The sequence below is a fragment of the Balaenoptera physalus genome (genome assembly GCF_965194825.1).
Source record: "Balaenoptera physalus genome assembly, chromosome: 6".
Lineage (NCBI taxonomy): Eukaryota > Metazoa > Chordata > Mammalia > Artiodactyla > Balaenopteridae > Balaenoptera > Balaenoptera physalus.
This window is the reverse complement of record NC_138885.1, coordinates 82478128-82501857: the sequence shown is the minus strand read 5'-3', so window position 1 is coordinate 82501857 and position 23730 is coordinate 82478128. Positions and strand designations below refer to the sequence as shown.

The 23730-nt window shown below is 34.8% G+C and overlaps 2 protein-coding genes across 12 annotated transcripts in view; one reads left to right on the top strand and one right to left on the bottom strand.

Annotated features, from left to right (window-relative positions):
* Nucleotides 1-23730, top strand: part of LOC309663385 (uncharacterized protein) — a 349815-nt gene that overhangs the window by 227239 nt on the left and 98846 nt on the right. For 7 of the 10 annotated variants that reach the window (XR_014265221.1, XR_014265222.1, XR_014265223.1 and 4 more), the window contains one exon: nt 9135-9191. The exons of 2 other annotated variants lie outside the window; for them this stretch is intronic. The gene's annotated coding sequence lies outside the window, so the exon portion shown is untranslated. Of the gene's footprint in view, nt 1-9134; nt 9192-9908; nt 12166-23730 lie in introns of those variants that run through there. One more of the 10 variants, XR_014265230.1, reaches the window with a different exon arrangement.
* The window catches only part of NAB1 (NGFI-A binding protein 1), a 43625-nt gene that overhangs the window by 4651 nt on the left and 15244 nt on the right, over nt 1-23730 (bottom strand). The window contains exons 3-6 of one of the 2 annotated variants that reach the window (XM_082467197.1): nt 17355-17488; nt 14908-14959; nt 4004-4093; nt 1654-1813 (exon numbers count right to left, since the gene is read on the bottom strand). In XM_082467197.1, coding sequence (XP_082323323.1) covers nt 1654-1813; nt 4004-4093; nt 14908-14959; nt 17355-17488 — 436 coding nt within the window. Of the gene's footprint in view, nt 1-1653; nt 1817-4003; nt 4094-14907; nt 14960-17354; nt 17489-23730 lie in introns of both variants that reach the window. The other variant, XM_082467196.1, reaches the window with a different exon arrangement.

Sequence of the window (23730 nt, the reverse complement as noted above, 5' to 3'; positions counted from 1 at the left end):
AAAAATGTAATTAGAACAGATATGGTAAAAAAGGTTTCATATGCCAAATCATACTCTATCATAAACCTAAATCCATCATACTTAGGAAATTGTTGCCCTACACTGGATTATCCTGGGGTCACAAATTAGAGGCATCAAATCTTTCATTAATGCCTTTGCATCTTAACTCCAGTCTTTTTTTAAAAAAAATTAACTAATTAATTTATTTATTTTTGACTGTGTTGGGTCTTCATTGCTGCGCACAGGCTTTCTCTGGTTGCGGCGAGCGGGAGCTACTCTTCATTGCAGTGCGCGGGCTTCTCGTGGTGGCTTTTCTTGTTGCAGAGCACGGGCTCCAGGCGCAAGTGCCTCAGTAGTTGTGGCTCACAGGCTCTAGAGCACAGGCTTAGCAGTTGTGGCGCATGGGCTTAGTTGCTCCACGGCATGTGGGATCTCCCCAGACCAGGGCTCGAACCCGTGTCCCCTGCACTGGCAGGCTGATTCTTAACCACTGCGCCACCAGGGAAGTCCCTTAACTCCAGTCTTAACTGTCAAGGATGACTGGAGAAGTTAAACAAGACTTCCACTAAAAAGTTTCTGTAATATTTTAAAAAGGAAGAACGTTCTTTGCCAGTACTCTGATCTGCTGATGTGTAATGTTTTACTCTATAGTTGAAGAATGCTGGTTAAGATGGTATTCTTACTTAGAAAGAAATCTTATTTTTTTGACTACAGTAACCACTCTCTGAAAAAAGTATAATAATACATTAAAAAAAAAGTCCTACAAAATTGTTTTTCTTCAAACACTATCACTATTTGAAACTACAGGATCTATTTCTATACCTATATGCTATACATCTCCCTCCACTCAAGTGCAAGCTCCAAGGGAGCAGGGACTTTATCTTATTCACTGCTGCATTTTCAGTGCCTAGAAGTGTGCCTGGCACATAGGAGGTACTAAAAAAATATCTGTTGAATGAGTGAATGACAATGACTTGGGATTTTCTTCACATGTGGATACAAAAAAAATGAAATAATTTTTAAAATGGTAAAAATGCTCATGAATCAAAACTTTCTACACCTGAGTTTAAGAGAACAATTTCCAAAGTAGACACCACACAAAATATTTTCATAGGGACTACAGGCCAATGTGAAGCCTGAAAGAAGACAAAATTTCTACAAGTCTCTCCATTCTTATACTGTCTCTTCAAATCTCTGTACTCTGTCACAGTACTTTAGAAGCAGTCACCACATTCTCTTAGGAACCAAATGTTATAAATTTCAGACAAATCTGTTTATGAAGTCTAAAAAAATCCAAAGTTTTAATCTTTTAAAAAATGATAAACATCTCCCATGGAATCCATTTCTTCAGGAAAAATGATCTGTACTGTTTACATCTCCCATTCCCATCCACCCTCTACAAAATACATGTCAATCACATGTGCCAGCTATTGTTTAGGGATAATAAGGTTAAAAAAAAACTCTACAAGTTATATTTGCAGGAAGAATTCTTTCCTTTTTAGAAAAAGGGACAATTTAAAAATTAATTTTGATAGAGAACCTATAAAATAATCTCCATAAAATATCAAGTTTAAAAAATCAGCAATTTTTTGTCTCCCTTTGAAGTACACAGAGTAGCTGGCTCTAAAGGTGTGGGTCACTCGAAAGATGTACCTCGTCCATCAGCATTATCAGAAGTCAAGCCATTAGGGCTGTGCTCTTCTGAGCTTTGCCTGTAAAGTCCTGCACACAGTCTTCTTTCAGCATGCTGCAGTCTGTCATAGCCGGCTTGGGTGCAAAGGAACTCCATCTGCTTTGCCATCACCTTTTCAGGCTGCTAGTAAGTAAAGTGAAAATAAAGTAACTAAAACATTCTAGATTTTTTAATGGTTTAAAGATGCCAATTTCAGACTGCAGCAAATATATTTAGTAGTCATTAAAATTAGTTCATACTTCATGTGGTATACACGTTCCATAAATATGCACTGATGTCTATATCATCATGTTAAAACACAGAATGTTAGATTTTGTACAAAAGGAAAAAAGCTTTCTGCTCAATCCTATAAAGAGAATTCCATTCTAGCTCAAAAGCAAAATAACCTTAGCTTTGTTTTCTAAGATACCGAGTCCTTTTAAAGATTTTTTAAAAAAGGAACCTCAGAGCAACAGCAACATCTGTTATAAACTGCTTCTAAAACACAGGGCAAAGTCTTGGCATTTTTATTTTAGGATCTGCCAGTACACAAACTCTGATATGATGACAGTATATTTGGGGGAGAAAAGGTGTAAAACGGCTGTCTAGAAGAACAAGACAAACACACCTCCCTCTAGAATTAAGCAATGCAAATTATGCAGAAAAATATCAGTGCCGACGAGGATCTTCACCTTCATCGTGGAATGAAACTGAAGTATTTTCCAACCCATCATAAAAAGACATGTTTTAAAGTACACAATTAGTTGGCTGACATATAAATTTATCTCTGCATGTGTTCTCTAAGTCCCTTCTCTATGCACTGCTCTAAATTACCTATGTGTGATAATACCTATGATAGTCAAAGCAGTGATATTCTTCCAAGGAGGTAATAGTCAAAATACACAGATAGGAATCACTGCCATGCTATATAGAAGAACAATACAAGGCATCTACTATATAAAACTATATATATGTTACAAACAATCCTGATTCACAGTAGTAAAAATCAATAGGTGAAATATATTAACTCACAGAATAGATAAAAGCTTATACTATTATTCTGAATCAAATAAACGAATGGATAAAGAAGATATGGCACATATATACAATGGAATATTACTCAGCCATAAAAAGAAATGAAATTGAGTTATTTGTAGTGAGGTGGATGGACCTAGAGTCTGTCATACAGAGTGAAGTAAGTCAGAAAGAGAAAAACAAATACCGTATGCTAACACATATATACGGAATCTAAAAAAAAAAAAAAAGGTTCTGAAGAACCTAGGGGCAGGACAGGACTAAAGATGCAGACGTAGAGAATGGACTTGAGGACACGGGGAGGGGGAAGGGTAAGCTGGGATGAAGTAAGAGAGTGGCATGGACATATATACACTACCAAATGTAAAATAGCTAGCTAGTGGGAAGCAGCCACATAGCACAGGGAGGTCAAGCTTGGTGCTTTGTGACCACCTAGAGGGGTGGGATAGGGAGGGTGGGAGGGAGACGCAAGAGGGAGGGGATATGGGGATGTATGTATACCTATAGCTGATTCACTTTGTTACACAGCGGAAACTAACACACCATTGTAAAGCAATTATACTCCAATAAAGATGTTAAAAATAAATAAATAAATGAGATCAAAAGGAACCATAACTTCAATTCATTTAAATTTGTTACTAATTAATTAATAAAATTTCAATAAGATTTCTGAGGGGGAAATGTATTTTTCATTCTCTTAACAAGAAAACACAAAAAACTTGGCACTACTAAATCTGACCAAAAGCAGTCACTAGTGAGAAGATCAACAGGAATAAAACTTACAGTACTTTCTAAAAGGCAAAATGACTTTTTAAAATGTTAATTTCTGTGTACACGATTAAATAACTTAGCAGCAAAAGCACCTGAGGCTACATATTAATTTTTCATTATACATGAATTGAAATGATTCAACAATAGCTACAATGTTGACTATTAATATTTTATTGAGAACTAGAACTATTTTATCTCAGAGTTGTATTACACACATAATCAACATGGCTGTTTTCCTGGTATCAAGTTGCTTCTTTCTTAAGTAGAGAATCTGTATTAATTCCTACAAAACTTCAAAGAATAAATAAGTAGCAGATGTCGGGTTCTGCTCACAAAGCAAACTAAACCTAGTTGATACTGCTATCTTACTGATACAGCTGTGGATCAGATGACATTGTAAAAACAACCAGAAATAAATTCAGTCTTTGGATGAAACTGAATTTAAAACTGAAGCTAGTCGAAGCAGCCATTTGTTTTTTAACCTACAGATGCTGTTATGAAATAGTAACTGGTGGTTGACGTTACCTGTGAACTAAGAGCAGCGAGTTCCTCACTCTTAGCTTTAGCCTGCTGGAAGAGTGTCTGCACGGAGTCCTGGAAATCTGGAAACCCATCCTGTGGGTCAAAGAATATGTCCTTTTTACTTTAAAATAACCATATTATCAAAAACTCAGAAAATGAAGTAAAGAAATCCACCGTAATCCTATTACCTGAATAATCATGATTAAGATTTTAATGCACAATACTTCATTTCAGTCTCTCAAGGTACAATTACCTTATTTCTACAGTTGTAACCTCAATAAAAACATAAATGAAAAAGATTAAAAAGTTTATACATCCACAGTGTTTTACACTGGAACATAGATTTTATGATCATTGATAATAATGATTATATAACATTTCATCTGGTGGTTTGACAATTTAATCACTATCTTCATATTGGACATTTAGATTATTTGCCTTATTTTTGGTTTTACGAAAAGCACTGCAAAAATATTTTCATGGAGACAGCATTTTCCATAGTTTAGATGATCTAATACAATAGGTTCCCAGAAGTAGAATTAGTGCAAAGGGATGAACATTTTTATGTCCTTTACATATGTTACTCAAGGGCCTTTATTGCTTTATTGTATCATAAGCAATATATGACAGTTTTCCTTGCCAGTACTGGGTGTTGTTTTCTTAATTGTTGCCAATTTATACTTTTGTTTTGATAATCAAAAAAATTTTTAATTTTGTATACTATAGTTGTATATACTTATATTTTACTTTGTGATTTCTTCTATTACTATACAATTCAAATAGACATTCTCCTTTAGAGATTTGAGAAGAACTCAAATCTACCCTCTAGTTTTCTAAAGCTTTATTTTATTGTTTCTTTTGTTTTTTAAATTTAACTCTCTATCCCATCTGGAATTTATTTTGTTATATGTAATGTGGTAAAAGTCCAAAGTAAATTCCCAACCTGAATTTCTGCAGAATTCTTCCATGCTGACTTGTGATTTCTCCTTTACCAGTTCAAAGGACAGGCGATAGGGCTTTTGAATTAGAAAGACCTGCACTTGTGTTCCGATTCCACCACCACTTACTAGCTACATGACACTGGATGAGTAACTTAACCTTTCTGAACTTTAGTTCCTTCATATGAATAATAAGGATAAGAGAACCTATCTATTAGGGTTGTTGTGAGCTAAAGTAAATGAGATATTGCCTTTAGCATACAATAACTGCTGAGTATCAGTATGTATTCTTATATATTCTTATTTATATGTATTCTTATATTAAATAGTATATTCTTATATTAAACATAAGTATATTCTAAGTATATTCTTATATTAAGTAGAGTGTACTTGGGGCACTGTACTCCTGCACAACACTTCAACTTAAATTATTTCCATTTTATACCAGACACACACACACACACACACACACACACACACACACACACATATATGCAAATCCGTTTACTAATCTTATTAAGTCTTTTTTTGGCCTGTTTAGTGCTCCACATGAAATTTATAACTACAAACATCATGATAGCGTGGTTTTACTAACTTTACTGAAAACTACTCAAGGAACCCTCAAAGACATTGTCATTAACCTCCAAAACATTTCTCTCCTTGTTTGATAAAGCTGTATATTTGTAGCAAAGGGTGAATAATGAAAAACTGAAGTTGTTATATAATAACAGAGCAGAAAAAGTTGTAATAATAACAAAATATGTACCTTATTTGAAAAATGAAACACTGGTTCAAAGATTTTCCCCACTGGGGTCTTTTCAAAAAAGTATTTCTCCACTGCAAATCTCATGTTTTCAAATACTTCATCTACCAAAATTCATTTCCTAAGTAATAATTAACTTCCCATTTTTAAAAATTCAAAGACATGAAATAAAATAATTAGAATCAAGAGCAAATAAATTTAACATCTTGAAATAGTCTTATGTAGCTCCATGGTGGGTTATACAATCAGCCTTTTAAAATTATTAAAAATAGCCACCTTTCTAGGCCCCTACAAGACCAAGGACCCCAGGCTTAGAGGAATGTATAGAATATAATCATTAACTGAGCTAGAATGAATTTTATACAAGTGTATACACTTGAAATCTAAATGAAAAGTGCACTTTTCTTAGTCATTCCATTTTTCTCCTAAGAATTTACTTAGGCCTAAAAATCCAGCTTTATCTTTAACAAACTCTCCTTTAATTTAAGTTCTAAAGTTCAGTGAGGTAAGCTAGTAGGAGATTTAGAAAACAACATCAATAAGAGCAGCTATCATTTTTCAGGTGCCTACAATGAACCAGTTCCTGAATATGTTCTGTAATTTACTTATATTGTCTCATTTAATCCTCACACAAACAACCCTGGGTTTCCCTCATTTTACAGCTACAGAGATTAGCTTCAAAGCCTATGCTAAAATCACAAAATCCTTGAGTTGCCACCTTTATGAGACTCACAACAGTAAATAGAGGCATTTCTTTTATTTCCTTTACTTTAGAAGACAGATCCAAAAAAATATTGCTGTGATTTATGTCAAGGAGTGTTCTGCCTGTGTTTTCTTCTAGGAATTTTATAGTATCCGGTCTTACATTTAGGTCTTTAATCCATTTTGAGCTTATTGATATATATGGTGTTAGAGAATGTTCTGATTTCATTCTTTTACATGTAGTTGTCCAGTTTTCCCAGCACCACTTACTGAAGAGACTGTCTTTTCTCCACTGTATAGTCTTGCCCCCTTTCTCGTAGATTAATTGGCCATAACTGTGTGGGTTTATTTCTGGGCTCTCTATCCTATTCCATTGATCTATGTGTCTATTTTTGTGCCAATACCATACTGTTTTGATTACTGTAGCTTTGTAGTATAGAACTACCATATGACCCAGCACTTCCACTCCTGCTTATATATTGGAAAGAAACAAAAACACTAATTCGAAAGGATACATGCACCCCAATGTTCATAGCAGCATTATTTACAATTGCCAAGATATAGAAGCAACCTAAGTGTCTACCAACAGAAGAATGGATAAAGAAGATGTGGTATATATATACAATGGAATATTACTCAGCCATAAAAAAGAATGAAATTTTGCCATTTGCAGCAACATGGATGGATGTGGAGAGCATTATGCTAAGTAAGTCAGACAGAGAAAGACAAATACTGTGTATCACTTATATGTGGAATCTAAGAAAATATAACAAACTAGTGAATATAACAAAAAAGAAGCAGATTCATAGATACAGGGAACAAACTAGTGGTTACCAGTTGGTGGGGGCATAATATAGGGGTGGGGAGTAAAGGTACAAACTCTTGGGTGTAAGACAGACTCAAGGATGTATTGTAAAACACGGGGATACAGCCAATATTTTATAATAACTCTAAATGGAAAGCAACCTTTAAAAACTATAAAAAGTAATTTTTTAAATAAATTTAAAAAAATTCTTTAAGAAAATTTTTAAAAATGGGGATAACCACAGTACCCAGCTAACTTCAGAACAATTTTAAAGAAGCAAAAAATTCTTGAAAAACACTCAGCATAATGCTTGGCATGCAGAAATTAACCCAATAAATGTTTGTTACTGATACTTATTAAGTTAACCCAAAAAGCCACCAGATTTAATCAAAGTAAAACAATAGCATGCTGTAAGTGATATTACTATATCTCTGTGATACAGGGGGAATAAGATAAATTTTAGAAATATTTACATAGTATAGCTATCTTAGAGAATGAGCTAGGCATTTAACACTAAAACCACCAAGAGAATATTGACTATATTGGTGGGGAACTATTTTAGTGAAAAAACAATGGAAATCTAGAAACACTTGTTTATTCACTCAATCTTGTTTGCCTAACAGGTTCTATCCTCTGAACTCAGTGATGGGGATACAATGACTCCTGCCCTCCTGACAAATACAGTGTAGAAAGGGAAATGGACAAAGAGATCCAGAGCACAGGGGAGTCACTGTGTCAGGGAAGGCTTCCCAGAGGGCATGATGTCTTGGCTGAGACTTGAAAGAAAAGAGATCTCTAGGGAAAGAGAGCAGCTTTATATAAAGGCCTAGAGGCAAAAAGAACAAGATACCCTTGAGAAACTGGAAAATACTTAATACAGTAGTATAGGTAACACAGGGAATACACTAAGAGGGAGTGGTCTGAGAAGCTGGAAACCCAGGGCCAAATTCTATGAGGCCTTGTAAGTCATGTTAAGAATTTTAGATTTTATCCTGAATGCATACAGAAGTCCTTGAAGATCTAGGGAAAAGACTAATCAGATCTGCATTACAAAACCCAATCAGAATGAGATGGGGATAATGTACTGGGGGAGGGGGGTCCAGGATGGTGGTTAGAGGGCTGTAGTGAAGACAGAGACTAGTGGCCTAGTCCCACACAATGGCAGATGCAACAGAGAAATACATGAATTCCTGAGCTATGGCTTTGGCAACTGGGAGTTTGGTGATAACATTCACTAGAATCAGAAACTCAAGACCAGGAGGTTTGAGGAGAGAGCAGAAAGTTGATGAATTTCATTGGGGACATATTGAGTCTGATCTGCTGCTGGTGAGACCTCTGGTAGGCAGATGCACTGACTGTGGAACCTGGGGTAAGGTCAGGGCTGGAGAACCAGATTGGAGAGTTCCAGCCCATCAGGCCCTGAGTGGAGTGAGCCCAGGCCAGAACCCCCAGGAGCTCGACTATGTCAATACTATCTTTGATGGAGTTTGCAGAAGGAGAAAGGAGTGATCTAATCTTCTCATGTTAGGAACCAGAAGTGTAATCTCAGGCAAGAAAGTTAACCTCATTATTTCCAGTGTTCCCAGTTTTTAAACGGAGATTAAAACATAGCTTAACTGCCCAATGGAGATTTGTGGGGATTAAATAAAGTAATGCAAATAATAAAGCTTGAAAAAGTATACATTGCTATACAAATATATGGTGGCATAATTATCAGGATTATTAACCATGAGAATATTGAAAAGCCGGAAGGGGGAACTTCAAGCTCTACATGCAAAAGTTTTTAGAAAATGGACACTGCTCCATCATTAATAAAGAGAAATACAAGCATGCAATAAGAAATAAATAACAATAAATAACACAGATCAGTGGTCTCTCTGCAACTGGGTACATTACTCATTCTGATTTTCTCTCAATCTTTGACAGTTCATCGTGGATGGAAAGACTACTGGACTGAGTAGCTATCACTTCATGACATATAAAGTAGGTTTGTACTCCAAAATATATGACTTAGAAATAAAAGTGAGAACATTCCCAAGAAAATGGTCTCTTTCACATTATGTTTGCTGCAGGACTCTTTTTATATGTCTCTGAAGCTTTTTTCCCAGGAACCAGCTGTACCATGCTATGAGCAATTTATCTTCTTGTCATATTCTTGGCTGCTGCCATTAATCACAGTGTTCCCTTACGAGACTCTGAGTCTAAGCACTGAGAAAATAAAAGATATAGGGTGGGATGCTGTTCATGACCTAATTACTCTCATCGCATTGGTCACCACCCCCATTCCTCCTCATCCTTTCCACCAAATACTAGCAAGTTGCTTTAAAACCACTGCTTAGCTATCTTTAAAACAACTTGTTCCAACAGATGTTCTCGGCCTCACACGTGCATTTTCCCTTTCTCTACTCACACTTTCTATATGAATAGCAGACTGTAATGCTTCTGTTTTTCTGATCCAGAGGGGAAGAGTCTACATCAAATTAGACCGGCTTTCTTTTCAACAAGCTCAGTAACAGCGTAGGTGGGTATTCTGACCCTCTTCCCTCCCCCTTCCTCACTCTGCCACCCCCAACCCACTGGAACTGCTAGCAGATGTTTCCTCTAAGTCCTTCTTTTTCAAGCCCTGATTCTCTGACTTTCTGGTCTCTATTAAACTTCATTTCTTTCATCCAGTTATCTCTGATTGCTTTGCACTCCCAGCCCACACAGGATGAAGAATGCTGTCACCTCTCATCTCTTTGCCTAGTCTCCAGCAATTTCAGTGAACGAAGAAAACTGACAGACGAGATATGAACAGTAACCGTCCATTTAGTCAGCTACCATCGCCAGGGCTGAGACTGGTTGTTTTACACATCCTTCCTCTCTTCTAATACTTATTATACTGGAGGCAATGACAGGGTTTGTTCATAGGAGATGTTCTTGATGAAAAAGAAAAGATAGCAACTGAATCCACTTATAACTAATTTTAAAAAAACTGAGAGGAAGACAAGAGAGCCAGGGACTTTGGCTCTTGATTTTTCATCTCCTTTAACTGGTAGTCAAGCCATCTTAAATACCTTCTGTCACAGGTAGAGTATAAATAAATCAAACTAATTTTTCTTGATTTACTGTTTATCTTCCCAACACACTGTTTTTCTTCATTGTAAAAAATGAGTATGTCAAATGGTGGTATCTTATATTTAAATACATTTTGTCACTTATATTGTTAAATTTTCTACTCAAAATGTATAACTGTTAAACTTCCTTGCATTAGAAAATAACTGTGATTCTTTCCCCTTCTTCAAAGACTACCAATCCTGTGCACACTTTGCCCTTCTTACCGTACTAACAGGAGGAAAGGTATAATCCGGATAGTGTTTTTCACACCTAAGATGCTTTGTGAATGCTCATTAGCACCCAGGAGAGTGGTATTGCTTTGAAGTTTAGAAGTCAGACCTAGATTTGAAGCCCTGGCTCTGCCACTGCAATGTGCAAAGTTGGGCAGGTTACCAAGCCCTTTCTGAGTCTCTCCTTGGCTGTAAATGGAAATCATAAAGCCTCCATATAGAGTAGACAAGGTCTGTGATAATTTCAAATGCCTAGCAGGGACAGGCATACAACAAATTCAATAAAAACAGTTATTTCAAAAAAAAACCCAAAAAACAGTTATTTCTACAACTGACCCAGAGCTGGATTTGAGGCCTCTGATCAAAAAGAAAAGAATAAACGTAATCCATTTGCAGTTTAGGTGAAAGCAGATTCACACAGAAGGTTGTATTCCAGGTGAACAAGCTATTCATCTAGCCTCAGTAGGATATTCCCAAACCTCACGTACTGACATATAGGGCTAAAGAGGCTTTCCTTAGAGGCTGCATTCCAAATGACAGGCTACCCTAATAAGGCCTCCCAAAGTTAGCAGGCTTTTTCCTCTGTGACTATCTCATATATTCTAGGAACTATAAAGTTCAAAATCTCTATGTTTTTTAATGTCTTACATGCCCTGTAGGAAGGCACACTATTCAAGGACAAGAGATTATCCTGAGTACTTCACAACATATATCCTGATATTAAACAACAACAACAATGACAATCAAATAAATAGTTAACTATCCTTAGGGCAGGAACAACCTACTATATAATAAGAGGAGAAAAATAAGACAAGGATTTTAAAATTTCATTCCACCCAACCCTTCACAAACATCAGGAAAATACATCATTTAGCAATAAGTAAACAACTACTGAGCTTGAACAAAGCACTAATTTTTTTTAGTGTATACTCATGCACTGAAAACGGCATACAAGAAAACGTTTCTCTTTCCTTTACCCGTCTATTTTGAGTTATTTCTATTTCATCTACTGGACATTACATTTCTTTTTGTTCTCTGATCTTAAAAATCATCTTTTTAATTTTGTGTATTTTGTGTATTTTGCAAAGGATTACACATTACACTATATACATGTGTAGGTATAAAAATAATCTTTTTAAGATTGAAAAAACTTAGCAACTTGGCATGTATGCTCATTGGTTGCTGTCAAGGATTTTGGAAAAATAAAGATGAAAAGGAAGAGAAAAAAGGACTCATTAATTTGAGCCTAGTAATTAGGAATCTTATACTGCTTTACAATGGGCTAAGCTTAAGTTTATTTTTATATTACTTTTTCTTAATACAGAGTTAATAAGCTAAGACTCACAAAACAAATAATCAAATAAGACAAACAGTATGTTCAAAGAATTCTAAAATCTTTGTAGTTTTACTTATGACTGTCCTTTGTGTCAGCCACATATTCTGGACAAACTGGTCTCACTGTTCTCTAAACACACAGTATTTTCTTACCTCTGTGTCTTTGCCCATGCTAGTCTTTCTTTGCAACTCCCCTCCACCCTCCACCTCACATCCCTACCTTCTGAAATCCTACCCTTCCTTTAAAACCCAGCTCAGATGGTATCTCCTCAATAAAGCCTCCTCTAATCTCTCCTCCTCCCCAGTGGACACAGAGAAGGTAGACATAAATAAAGTACTAACGCTTGGTGAAAAATCTTCTTAGTGGAGTAGTAACCCTGTATGACCAATACTAACTACCTCAGTATCAGCTTCCACAACCAAATGAACAGCTCCAGTATCTCAAATTAGACTTAGAGTATACCACAAGAGAACTTAGACAGCATTTATGCCAATATTGTGTATTGTGCAAAGGATTACACATTACACTATATACATGTGTAGGTATACACACACGTATAACACACACATTTTGCAGATATTGATGCTCTGCAAAATACAAACTTTTTAAAAAACTAAGCAAAAACAAGACAAAATTAAAACAAACCAACAAAAGTAAACTAGTGTCCTAAATTCAAAGCTAAAGTCACTATTCATTTCTGGGAACCAAATCAAGAGTTTAGTGTCTATAAGAATATTTACAGACACCTGGGGTTGATTAGTCACTTGTCTATTTAGGAAGGGTTAGAATTGTTATTCACAGAAAAGGAAACACTGATTATCTTAATTCTAAATCTGCAACTGTTCAAATGGCTTTGTGATGTCTAGTAAAGTAACAAACTAATCATATAGAACTATAATTCAATTATCTCTAGTGGAATATAAAGGACTAGAAGGGTCACATCTAATGCTATAACCTAACATTGTGAGCTCCTAAAAAGAAACTCACAACACTGTAACTGGATACAAGAAACAATTTGTTTACATTTCAGATCAGGGCCATTGAGAGGGTCAGAAAGACTTATCATCAACACAGCCTAACAAGAAAACACTATAGCTCCAAGAGTCCATGAGATTCATGATTTCAAACTTCAATGTTCACTAGTGACCTCTAAAGCTAGACAAACCAGGGCTTAAATGTGAGAACAGCTTGAGTCATGATGACATGGAGGGCCAATGGTGAGAAAGAGAGGTGGACGTAATTTCTAACCTAGTAGCTGCCTACCTTTCCTGGCCATTGGGTAGGTTTTGTACCTTCCTTCCTCTAAATCCTCCAATGGCACATGCCTTTTAGCAGTTTCTTTGTTTATCCAATTTCCCTTTCAGTGGTAGAGTCACTAACGGCTAAATCCACAGGGATACTCTCTTACTCATTATCTTGAGATGCAACAGGAGAAAACTATTTCACTAGTTAGCTCTTTCAATGGCCTTAGGTCATTTCAATAAATTTTTTGAGTGGTATCTGAGGCTAACCCATCTTAAACATTATTCCAGAGCTAACAGTGAGATAGATTACAAATATAAGCACAATTTTTAAAAAGGTGCTCGTTTTGGACAACATTTTTCTCTTCTTTGAGAACCACTGCTTGGGGCTAAAGCTTTCAGAAGTCAAAGATGTTTACCCATGGCCATTCATCATTTCACCTAACAGATTTTATTAAGTTCTATTAAGTGCAAGGCACTATTATAAGCTAAGTAAAAGTAGTGGATAGACAGATAAGAGCTCTATTGTCATCTAATGGGGCAGACCAATAATAAATTAAAAATAAATATATAATAATTTCAGAAACTGTTAAGTGCTATGAAAACAAAACAAGCCAGGACAAAGAGCCTTAATGTGATGTTGGGGTAACAGTGCCTCTTTAGAAAGGGAAGCAGGAAAGTCAGAGGAAACTCTCTGCTATGAGCTGAAGCCATGTGAAGATCTACAGAGGAGGAACAAACAGAGAGGGCTGAGGCACAAATGAGTTTGACGTGTTCCGGGAACAGAAAGTCGGTCAGTGGAGCTGGGTGGGACACAGTAAGAATGGGGAAGTGTGGTAGCAGATGAGGTTAGAGATGCAAGCCAGAGTCAGATCATGCAGGGTCTTAGATGTCTCAGGAAAAAGCGTAGATTTTATTCTAGGCACAGTAGAAAGCCACTGGAAAGACTGAAGCAAGAAAAGGGATTTATGTTTTTAAAAGATTAACTCTGGCTTTGGTATAAATGAAAGATTATTACATACAAACAGATCCTACTAACAAATTACTAGTAAGAATAATTTGAGCATGGAAATTTAGGGTAGTTAAACATAGCTTGTTTTCTTTAACTTGAAATTAAATAATGAATGGCTAAGAGTACTGACCTCCATCCCCCGCCCAAGAAAAAAAGGAAGGAGTTTCCTGACTTCAAATTTCTGCTCTGCTGCAAGACTGGCCTTTAAAAAAGTATTCAATCCAAATTAAGGAGCAGTCATTCTGAAACCAGTTCTGAGAGCCCTAAGAAAAACACATTTTTTTTGCTCAACTCACCTTACGACTTGCAGGTCTAAAATCAGAAGGACTGCCTCAACCATGATCCCCTAAAAGAGGCTTTTAATTACAGTAAAGTCCCCATAACTTGCAGCTACTAAATTGTCACTTCTCTCAGATATTTAATATAAAGAAATTAAACCTTAGCTCCTCTCAGTCTATTTGATACGATGACTAATGATGTAAATAAAATTATAAAAGGAATAGTTTAACCAGTAAAGAGTTTTAAATCTGTAAGAAACAACTATTTACAAATCAACCTTTGATAAACTGACTGGACATCAAGCTCATCACTGTTGTTTCTTTCTAAGAACTTTCTGAGTATCTTAGTTCAAATTACTATAGATACTTCAAAGCAACCAAATTCTATATAATTTTTAAGATTCTACAATTCATTTTCTCACTAGTTGATGGGACCATTCTTTTTTTTCAGTTTGAACTAGTAAGCAAACATTATTAGCATAAGAAAATATAATACATAATCATACCTCCACTTTAATTCTCTTCGGGGATAATTCATCTCTTTCTCCACATTTTGATCTGAGGGGAATGGGGGAGAGAGAAAAACTTGAGAAGGTAACAAATTTTTCTAAAGGCACCTCAATCTATAAGCTTCCACCAAAACATATAACCCTGGAGACCTGCCACCAGAAATAAGACTTCATAATGAACATTAAAATAGTGAAAAAGAGACTTTTTATCATTTCTAAATTAACACTGGGGAAATAGGCAGATACAGTTATATTACACATTTTAAAATTATTGCACACTACCTAAGAATGCCTCACACAGAAAGTACTCAATAAGTATTAATGAGTACCACATAATGAAAAAGGAAAAAAAATCAAGGAGGACTGTATTCCATGACACCCTTCATGGATCAGTGTAATTTAGGATAAAATGAAAAAAAATGGCCATTTAAGACGAATGCTTAAGGCTACATGAGATTAAAATGCATTTTGTCTATCAGAACTATAAATGCATTTTCCCTTGACCTAGGGATCCCTCTGCTGGGAATCTCTCCCACAGAAGCACCTACATATACATGAAATATAACTGCCAATTAAACGATGGCAAGTCATAAATTTTAAGTTATACCTCAACTTGAAAGATGTTAAAATGTGGAAAAATACACCTCAGAATCAACAAAATATGATATGTATGATGTTATTTACTGTGGTATTACTTATAATGGCAAAAGACTAGAAACAACTCAAGTATCCATCAACAGGGGACTAGTTAAATGAATCATGGTATATCCACACAAGGCAGTATCATGCAGCTGTATAAAATAATGAGGAAGATGTATATGTACTAATATAGCAAGATCTCCAAGACATGTTAAACTAAAAGCAAAATACAGAATAATGTAGACACATGCTACTTACTGTTTTTTCAAAAAAAGGTATAAGTGAGAAAACTTATTTATATTTATTTACATGTGCATAAACAAACACTAGAAGGATGAAAAAGAAATTAGTAAAAACTACCTACAATGAGAAGAGGAACAGAGTAAAAAGAGACAGAAATGAGAGTGCAACTTTTTTGCATTAGCTTTATACATAGTTTTGGCTTATAAATAATGTAAAAGTCTTATGTATTTTAAAATGATTTAACTTTAAAAATACATAAATGTAAATAAATACTACAAAAAATAACTAAAAGTTGTTGAAAGCAGTTGCCTCTGGGTCGTAGTATTCAGAAAGAAGGGGGATGGAGCAGGGGAACTGCTGAGTTTCATGATAAGCCTTGTGTACTATCTGACTTCATAAATCATGTACACATACTACTTTGATTAAAGAAAATTAAGTAAAGCAGTCAGAAAGAAAATATTGTATAATACAGTGAAGAAAACAAAGTCACAAAAATCAGCTCTTGATTACTCAACTCAAAAAAAATCTTGTAAATAATCCTATAATACTGCTGTATATTCTTATCCTGTTCATTTATTTTGCGTAATTTTACTTGTTCCCAGTTTGTAAGTATATGGGCTCTTGAGATAGGACAGACAACAAAGCTGCTATGAGTTGGGGAAAATAATGGTGATGACAGCAAGTACCTGTATCGGTGGTTTTCAAACTTGAATATACACAAGAATCATAGGAGATGCTTGTGAAAGTTTGGACTCTAAGGCTCCATCCCCCAAAAAAGTGATTTATTAGAGCTGGCAAGGGTGCTCAGGATGTGTTTTTTTTTAACACACACTCAGTCATACTAATGCATCTCCTCAGAGAAGCAGTGGCAAGCACAACCGATGGTGCACTGGGAATCAGGTCCATGTGGAACAAGTGAACAAAATCAAAATGGTCTGCTATCTATAGAAAATGCTTAGGCTTCAGGTGAGGATAAGATGAAGAATAATAAGGTATGTTTACATTAAATTTTAAAATCACCACTGCTTTTCAACATGGGGTTTTTTATTTCAAACACATGTTCCACATTGCCCTTGCTAGTAACCTAGTATTTTCCAATTTTCCTTTAAATACTGGGCAATGGAGTCTTTTTATCTATTCAGCTAATCTCATTAGATCGCAGACACCTTGCAAAAGGAAACACGTTGCTTCCGCAGAGAGTTCAACAAGTTCATGTAGTTAGTAGGGTATACAAATAGGTCTATAAATGATGACTAAATCCCATCATCACACTCAAAACCAAAGAAAGCATCTGTGTGAGAGAAGAATGTCGAGAACCACACCAAACCAATGCTATAGTCCTAGGGAACTATCTTTCAAAAGACAATAAAAGAGGATTAAACAAATCAATGAAAACCACTTCAGCAATAATGTTTTGAAAAGTCACTTCACTGTTTAATCTTATAGAACTATAATCACACTTCAACTTTTTCAGATATGCTTATATTCTATCAATGGATGGTGTTTCAAGCTCTACTTCTAACAAACAATGCAAAAATACTGCCAATTAGTTAAACACTTACTTGGTGGTTCTGTAAGTATATTTATAGGTGACTTCTCGAGAAATCTGCCTAGCCAGGGCAAAAAGTTCATCTCTTCTTGTCAGTAGAGCGTTATCCTTCACACAAAGCTGAGCAGCCGCTTCATTAACAGTGAGCTGCATGTTCAAAATAAAGTTTTAAAAATTATAAACATTTTTATTTCATCAATACAGAAAATGTTTCACTTAAGAATATAAGAAGTCACATCATTATATAATGAAATCATAATTTATGAAAATCAGGATAGCCTTTACTCCTAATTAGTCCTACTGCCTAATTTCAGAAGAAAATCAAGTTATCTACATCTCTCAGAACTCGAACTAATCAAAATAGTCATCTTGGTTTTATTTATTTATATGCTTTATTTATTTTTGTTTAAGTAGCAGAGTTTATAGAAAATAAGCAAAATAAAAAGTTTAAAAATGTTCTGCACCTTATTTTGCTTATGAGAAACCAAGGGATATGATTATATGATATGCTGATAATATTTCCTTAACTACAAGTGAGTATACATGGTCTGACATATTTTTTTTAATGTGAACTGACATGAAAATTCTTAGGAAGAAATAAAAAACGATTTTAGTTAAGTATTTATAAAATCACTTAGTAAAAGATAGCATTATCACAAATGAGGGTTATAATGGAAAATCAAGGTCTTGGAGTCACTAAATCTCTAAGATTCATCTAATTCTACTCTTTCATCTAAGTGTTAAATATTGCCAATATAGAGTTGCTAGTTGACCAAACACCTGTACTAAAATTTAAAATATCAAAGGTTATTCTAAACTGAAAATCTATAATTTGCTTAGTAGACTACAAAATGTTTTTCACATAATTTTGTCAACTTAAATAGATGTAAGGAACTGCCAAGAGGTATATCAGACTTTTTTAAAAAGCAAGAAACATACTCATTCCAGGCATGATTGACGGCAAACTGATGGGATTTGATGGCAGAGAGACCTAGGATGAGTCTTGCTCCATCACTTACCAGCTGTGTGATTTTGGACATGTAAAAACTTCCCAGAGCCTCAATTTTCTCAGAGGCAAAATGGGATAATATCACTACCTCCAAGGACTGTAACAAGAAGTAAGTGAAAAGACAGCTGGCACAAAGTTGTTGTTAGTGTTAGTTCTCGTTTTCCTTTCTCCCTACCCAGGTATCCCACTTTATTCACAGTTTTTCTTATTTAAAATTTTTGAAAATACAGAGAAGCAAAAGAAAATGAATGCAACATGCAGTCCTTCCATCCAGAATGACTATTAATATTTTAATGCATATTATTCCAATATTTCTCTGTGTACATATATACGTGTGAATGTAGATGTGTAACTTCCTTTCCTTCACTTATGTATGCTGCATTTTTTACTTTTTCATATATTAAGGCAGAGACTTAGCTTGTTTACATCAGTATCTGGCATGGTTAGTAAGCTTAATAAACACTGATTGACTGATGAATTTAAATATCCTTTACAATGTAATTTTTACTACCTAGACATATAATATTACATTGTAGAAAATAGCAATACATTATTTAAATCAACCTCACTCTGGACATTACCCTCATTTTTCATGTACTATAAAGAAAGTTGCAAAGAGCATTCTTAAATGTGCATCTTTACACACATATTCAGTTATTTACTTGGAATAAATTAGTACAAAGAGACTTCTTGGTCACAGAATATACTAAATTTTAAGAGATTTACATATTTCATCAAATTACTCTCCAAAAAAATTGTTTCAAATCTTAATGCTACCAACAACTATATGAAGAGTTCATTTCCCAGAATCTTGACCAACACTGGCTGTTATCTAAAAGCTTTACCAATCTGCTGTATTTTCAATGATGTTTGGTTATAATTTGTATTTCTTTGGCTATAACACTGAAATTTTTATGTTTTTGACTTATTTTAAAATCTGCTTGCTCATGGTAGCTGCCTGTTTCTTCTATTGCACTATTTTGTTTCTTAGGGACTTGAGGAATTCGTTATGTATTAAGAGCATTAACTCTTCATTATATGTAGTGGTTTTGTTTTTTAATTTTTTCATAGTTTGTCATAAGCCCTATAGTTTTGTCTTGAGTGCTATGCACAGAAGCTCCCTTCTTACCCTAATACATATAAATGTTCTCCTATAATTTAGTCTAATGGTTTTATTTTTTCCACATATTTACTCCATCTAGAATGTGTTATGGTATACAGTATATGGTATGATATAGGTATCTAACATCCTCCTCCCCAGATTTCCAACTGTAGGTTACACTGGCTTATTCTCAAATACAGGCATACCTCATTTTATTGTGCTTCGCTTTATTGCACTTTGCAGATACTAATTTTTTACAAATTGAAGGTCTGTGGCGACCCTGTGTTATCAGATGATGGTTAGCATTTTTTAGCAATAAAGTATTTTTTAAGTAAGGTATGTACATTTTTTTTAGACATAATGCTGCTGCACACAATACACTACAGTATAGTGTAAATGTAAGTTTTATATGTACTGGGAAACCAAAAAAAATTTGTGTGTCTCACTTTATTGTGGTGGTTTGGAACCAAACCTGCAATATCACCAATATGCTTGTAATGTGGCTACTGGCAACAAGGTTACAATAAGCCCAGGCTTCTTATTTTAAACCCATAACTGAATATAAAAACATAACAGGAGGAATTTATTTTCAGCTTTCTCCCCTCCTGCTAAAGAATCCTCAGTAGATCAATTTCTTCCCTAAGTGCTTTTGACAGGCACAATGTTACAGGAGTTAAAAGTAAAATATACTTCAAAGAATAATTTCCTAAATAAATTAACTTCAATTTCAGCTTAGCAGTAGCTACAATGACCTTGAAAGATCCTTCTCAAGTTGCTTTTTATGTAGCTGTTTCTTTTTTGTACTCATAAATCTAAATTAGTATGGAGAAATTCTGATTGTCATTAAGATATTTTAATTGACAACATTCAGAGGTACCAGCTCATTCACAACCGCAGAAAATAAAACAATATTCTAGTATTCCTTCCATCATCCTACCAGAAACCAAGAAAAAAAAACATAACACAATCTTTGTTATTGAATTCAGGCTCCAACAGACCGAAAAACTATACTGAACTCTCCAGGACCTCAGAGAGCCTTCTGGTAGAAAAACTGAGGCTGGAGAAATAACTATAGCTCACCCCAAGTTGTAACATGAAGCTGATTCATCAAGCTTTCCCCTCAAAAATGTATTTTCTGTATCTTTTCGATTTCATGCTCCCAGTTGCTAATAATTAAATCAATAACTATTATGATATATTTTAAATAGAAAAATGATACAAATACTCCAAAACCAGTAGTCATTCACTGCAGCACCAAGCTAGCTTTTTAAAAGTTCTAAGTTTCTAATTTTGTTAAAAGTATAAAATAAGATATTCTCCCTCATTGGTTTACTTACTTCCTCCACTTCCTCCTTTCATGGCTAAAAATACCAAAATTCCATTCATATCTTCATGTAAAATATTTCTTAAAGTTAGCTTTCTATTATTTTTAACTAGATTTTAAAACTTTCTCTACTGGTAGTTATAATCTTTAACAATCAAATGATCGTGACTTTCCATTAAGTTTCAAGTAAGTGTTAGCATGACAGGGAGGCTCTAAAGGCAATCAAGACTTTCATTTCTAGCACAGGGAGGGCTAGGTACCGTGACCGGCCCCTCTCACATTTCTCACAGGAAAAATGTTGGCTAAAATAGAAGGAAAAAATATCTTAAATGCATCAATAAGCCAACAAGACAGTAAGAACGATTCAGGCCAAAATGAATGAAGACAGTATCTCAAAGGAGTAAGTTGAGGACAGTTGCTAAACCAGATGAACTTCAATCTTTACACCCTCTTTGGGCTGGTGAGTGTGGGAAGAGAATAACAGGAAAAGCCGAGTATCCATCAAAGGTGAGGCTGAGGAGTCTACGAAAAATAATACGAAAGTACTACAGCCTGATGCAAGACAGAATTAGAAATATACCCATACCCCACAGGAGAATGCAAGGAGAATTACCTGTCTTTAACCTTGTTACTAAATGGGAGAGAACAGAAGATACTCTCCTGAGATTTCATAACCCCAAATCAGCTCTTCACATGGATTTTCAGCCCTAATTCACATTAAACAGCCTGAGAATTAATTTTCATAGGGTCCCAGAGTTGTTATGTGCAGAGTACAGGTGCCTGGTAGAAGCAAAAGCCTCTAGGAGAATCCATTTTCTTCCTAGGCCTCAAAACATTTCCACAGTTCCAAGAAATATGAGTTCATAGACAGAAATCATAAAACATCCAAAGAAACAAGGAACCAAAAGTAAAAACCAGCAGAAACAACAGACAGCAGAAACAGACCCTCAAAGACTTCACTTAAAGAAATAAAAGGAGTTGAAAATATGACTAAAGAGTAATATAGTAAAAATGACTAAGAAAAATTGAGTAGTCAGAAGGAGAGAAGAAATTGGGGCACGGTAAAACAGAAGATTTCAAAAGCAGACAACAGTCAGATAACCACTGGCTTCTAAACACAACAATGAAAGCTGAAGGCCAAGGAAATGATATCTTCAATTACTAACAGAAAATAACTGATAATATAGAATTTGATACCCAGAATAAGTAGCAATTAAGAATGAGGGCAAAATAAAGATATTTTCCAATGGGGTGAGGAAGGACAGAGTTTGCTATCAGTAGGCCTTCATTAAGAAAATTCTACATAATGCACTTCAGGCTAAACGACACTAATTCCAGATGGTAAATACGAGATATAAAGAGGAGGAAGGGAAGAAATACAAAATAAAATAAAGGAAATAAATTCAAAACATCAGTCATTATAATAAATGTAAATGGACCAAATGTTGCAGTTAAAAGACAAGGAATGTAAGAGAGAATTTTTTAAAAATCCAATTATTGGTATTTACAAGAGATGTATCTAAAACATGGATTCAGAAAGACTAAAAGTAAAAGGATGGAAAAAAGAAGTAACAAGAAATTACTAACAAGAAGAAAGCATACGTATTTATATTAATATCAAACAAAAAAGTTTTTTAAAACAAAATGCATTATTAAAGATTAATAAGGTTGCTGCATAATACATAGAGAAATACACAACTCCACAATCAGAGTAGGTGATTTTAACACACAACTCTTAGCTACTGATAGAGCAAGCAGACAAAAAAAAAAAAAAAAAGTCTATCGAAGGTTTGAAAAACAGAGTTAATAAGCTTGTTAAAACAGACATATACAGAACACTCTACCAACAACTGCAGAAGCACATTAAAAACACTGACCACACACTGGGCCATAACTCATATCTCAACAAATTTTAAAGGGCTGGCATCATACAAACCATGTTCTCTGACCACAATGTAATTCAGTTAGAAATCACTGGGAAAAAGAATAAAGGAAAAACCCCCTCATATTAGGAAATGAAAAAAACTTCTTAATAACTCATGGATCAGAAAAGAAATCATAAATAAAAAGAGAAATAATCAGAATTAAAAAATAATAAAATAACCACATATCAAAACTTTGGGAATAATGCTAATTCAATACATAGTGAGAATTTATGGCCTTCACTCCTTACATGAGAAAAGAAGAACAGCTGAACATTAACGAACTCAGGACGAAATATAAGTTAGAACAATAAAATAAACTGTAACAAAGTAGACGTAAACACAAACACAGCACAACTAAAAATATCAATTAAGCCAAAAGTGCTTCCTCAAAAAGAAGTTGGAAAGCTTTTCTGTAAAAGGTCAGATAGTAAATATTTTAGGCTTTATAGCCAGTCTGTGTTACAACTACCCAATGCTACATCATAGCTCAAAAGTAGCCACAGATAATACATAAACAAATAGGCATGGCTGTATTCCAATAAAAGTTTATGTGCAAGATCAGGAAGTGGGCTAGATTTTGCTCACAGGCTCTAGTTTGCAGATCCCTGAAAAGATTAATATAGTTGACAAACCTCTGGCAAGACTGATCAGGGAAAAAGAGACAAATGTACAAACAATATTAGGTCTTAAAAACAATAAACGACTTTATGCCAATATGTTTGAAAACTTAGATGAAATGGACAAATTCTCAGAAAAATATGACTTATCAAAAGTGACTCAAGAAGAAAGACTACCCTAATAGTCCTATAATCCACTTTTTTAAATGATCAAAAGGAAATGTCCAACATTTCTTTTCAAGTATTAGATGTTGAAATTGATACACTCAAGCTGAGAGTTCGGAATTCAGCATCATAACTCACTAGTAATAGGTTCAGGTGTAAGAGGTTCCCGGATTTGGCATTCCCCCTCTCTCAGAACTAAGACTGTTGGGCTTCTCTGGAACACTCAGCCTTGCCTTCTCAACACTAC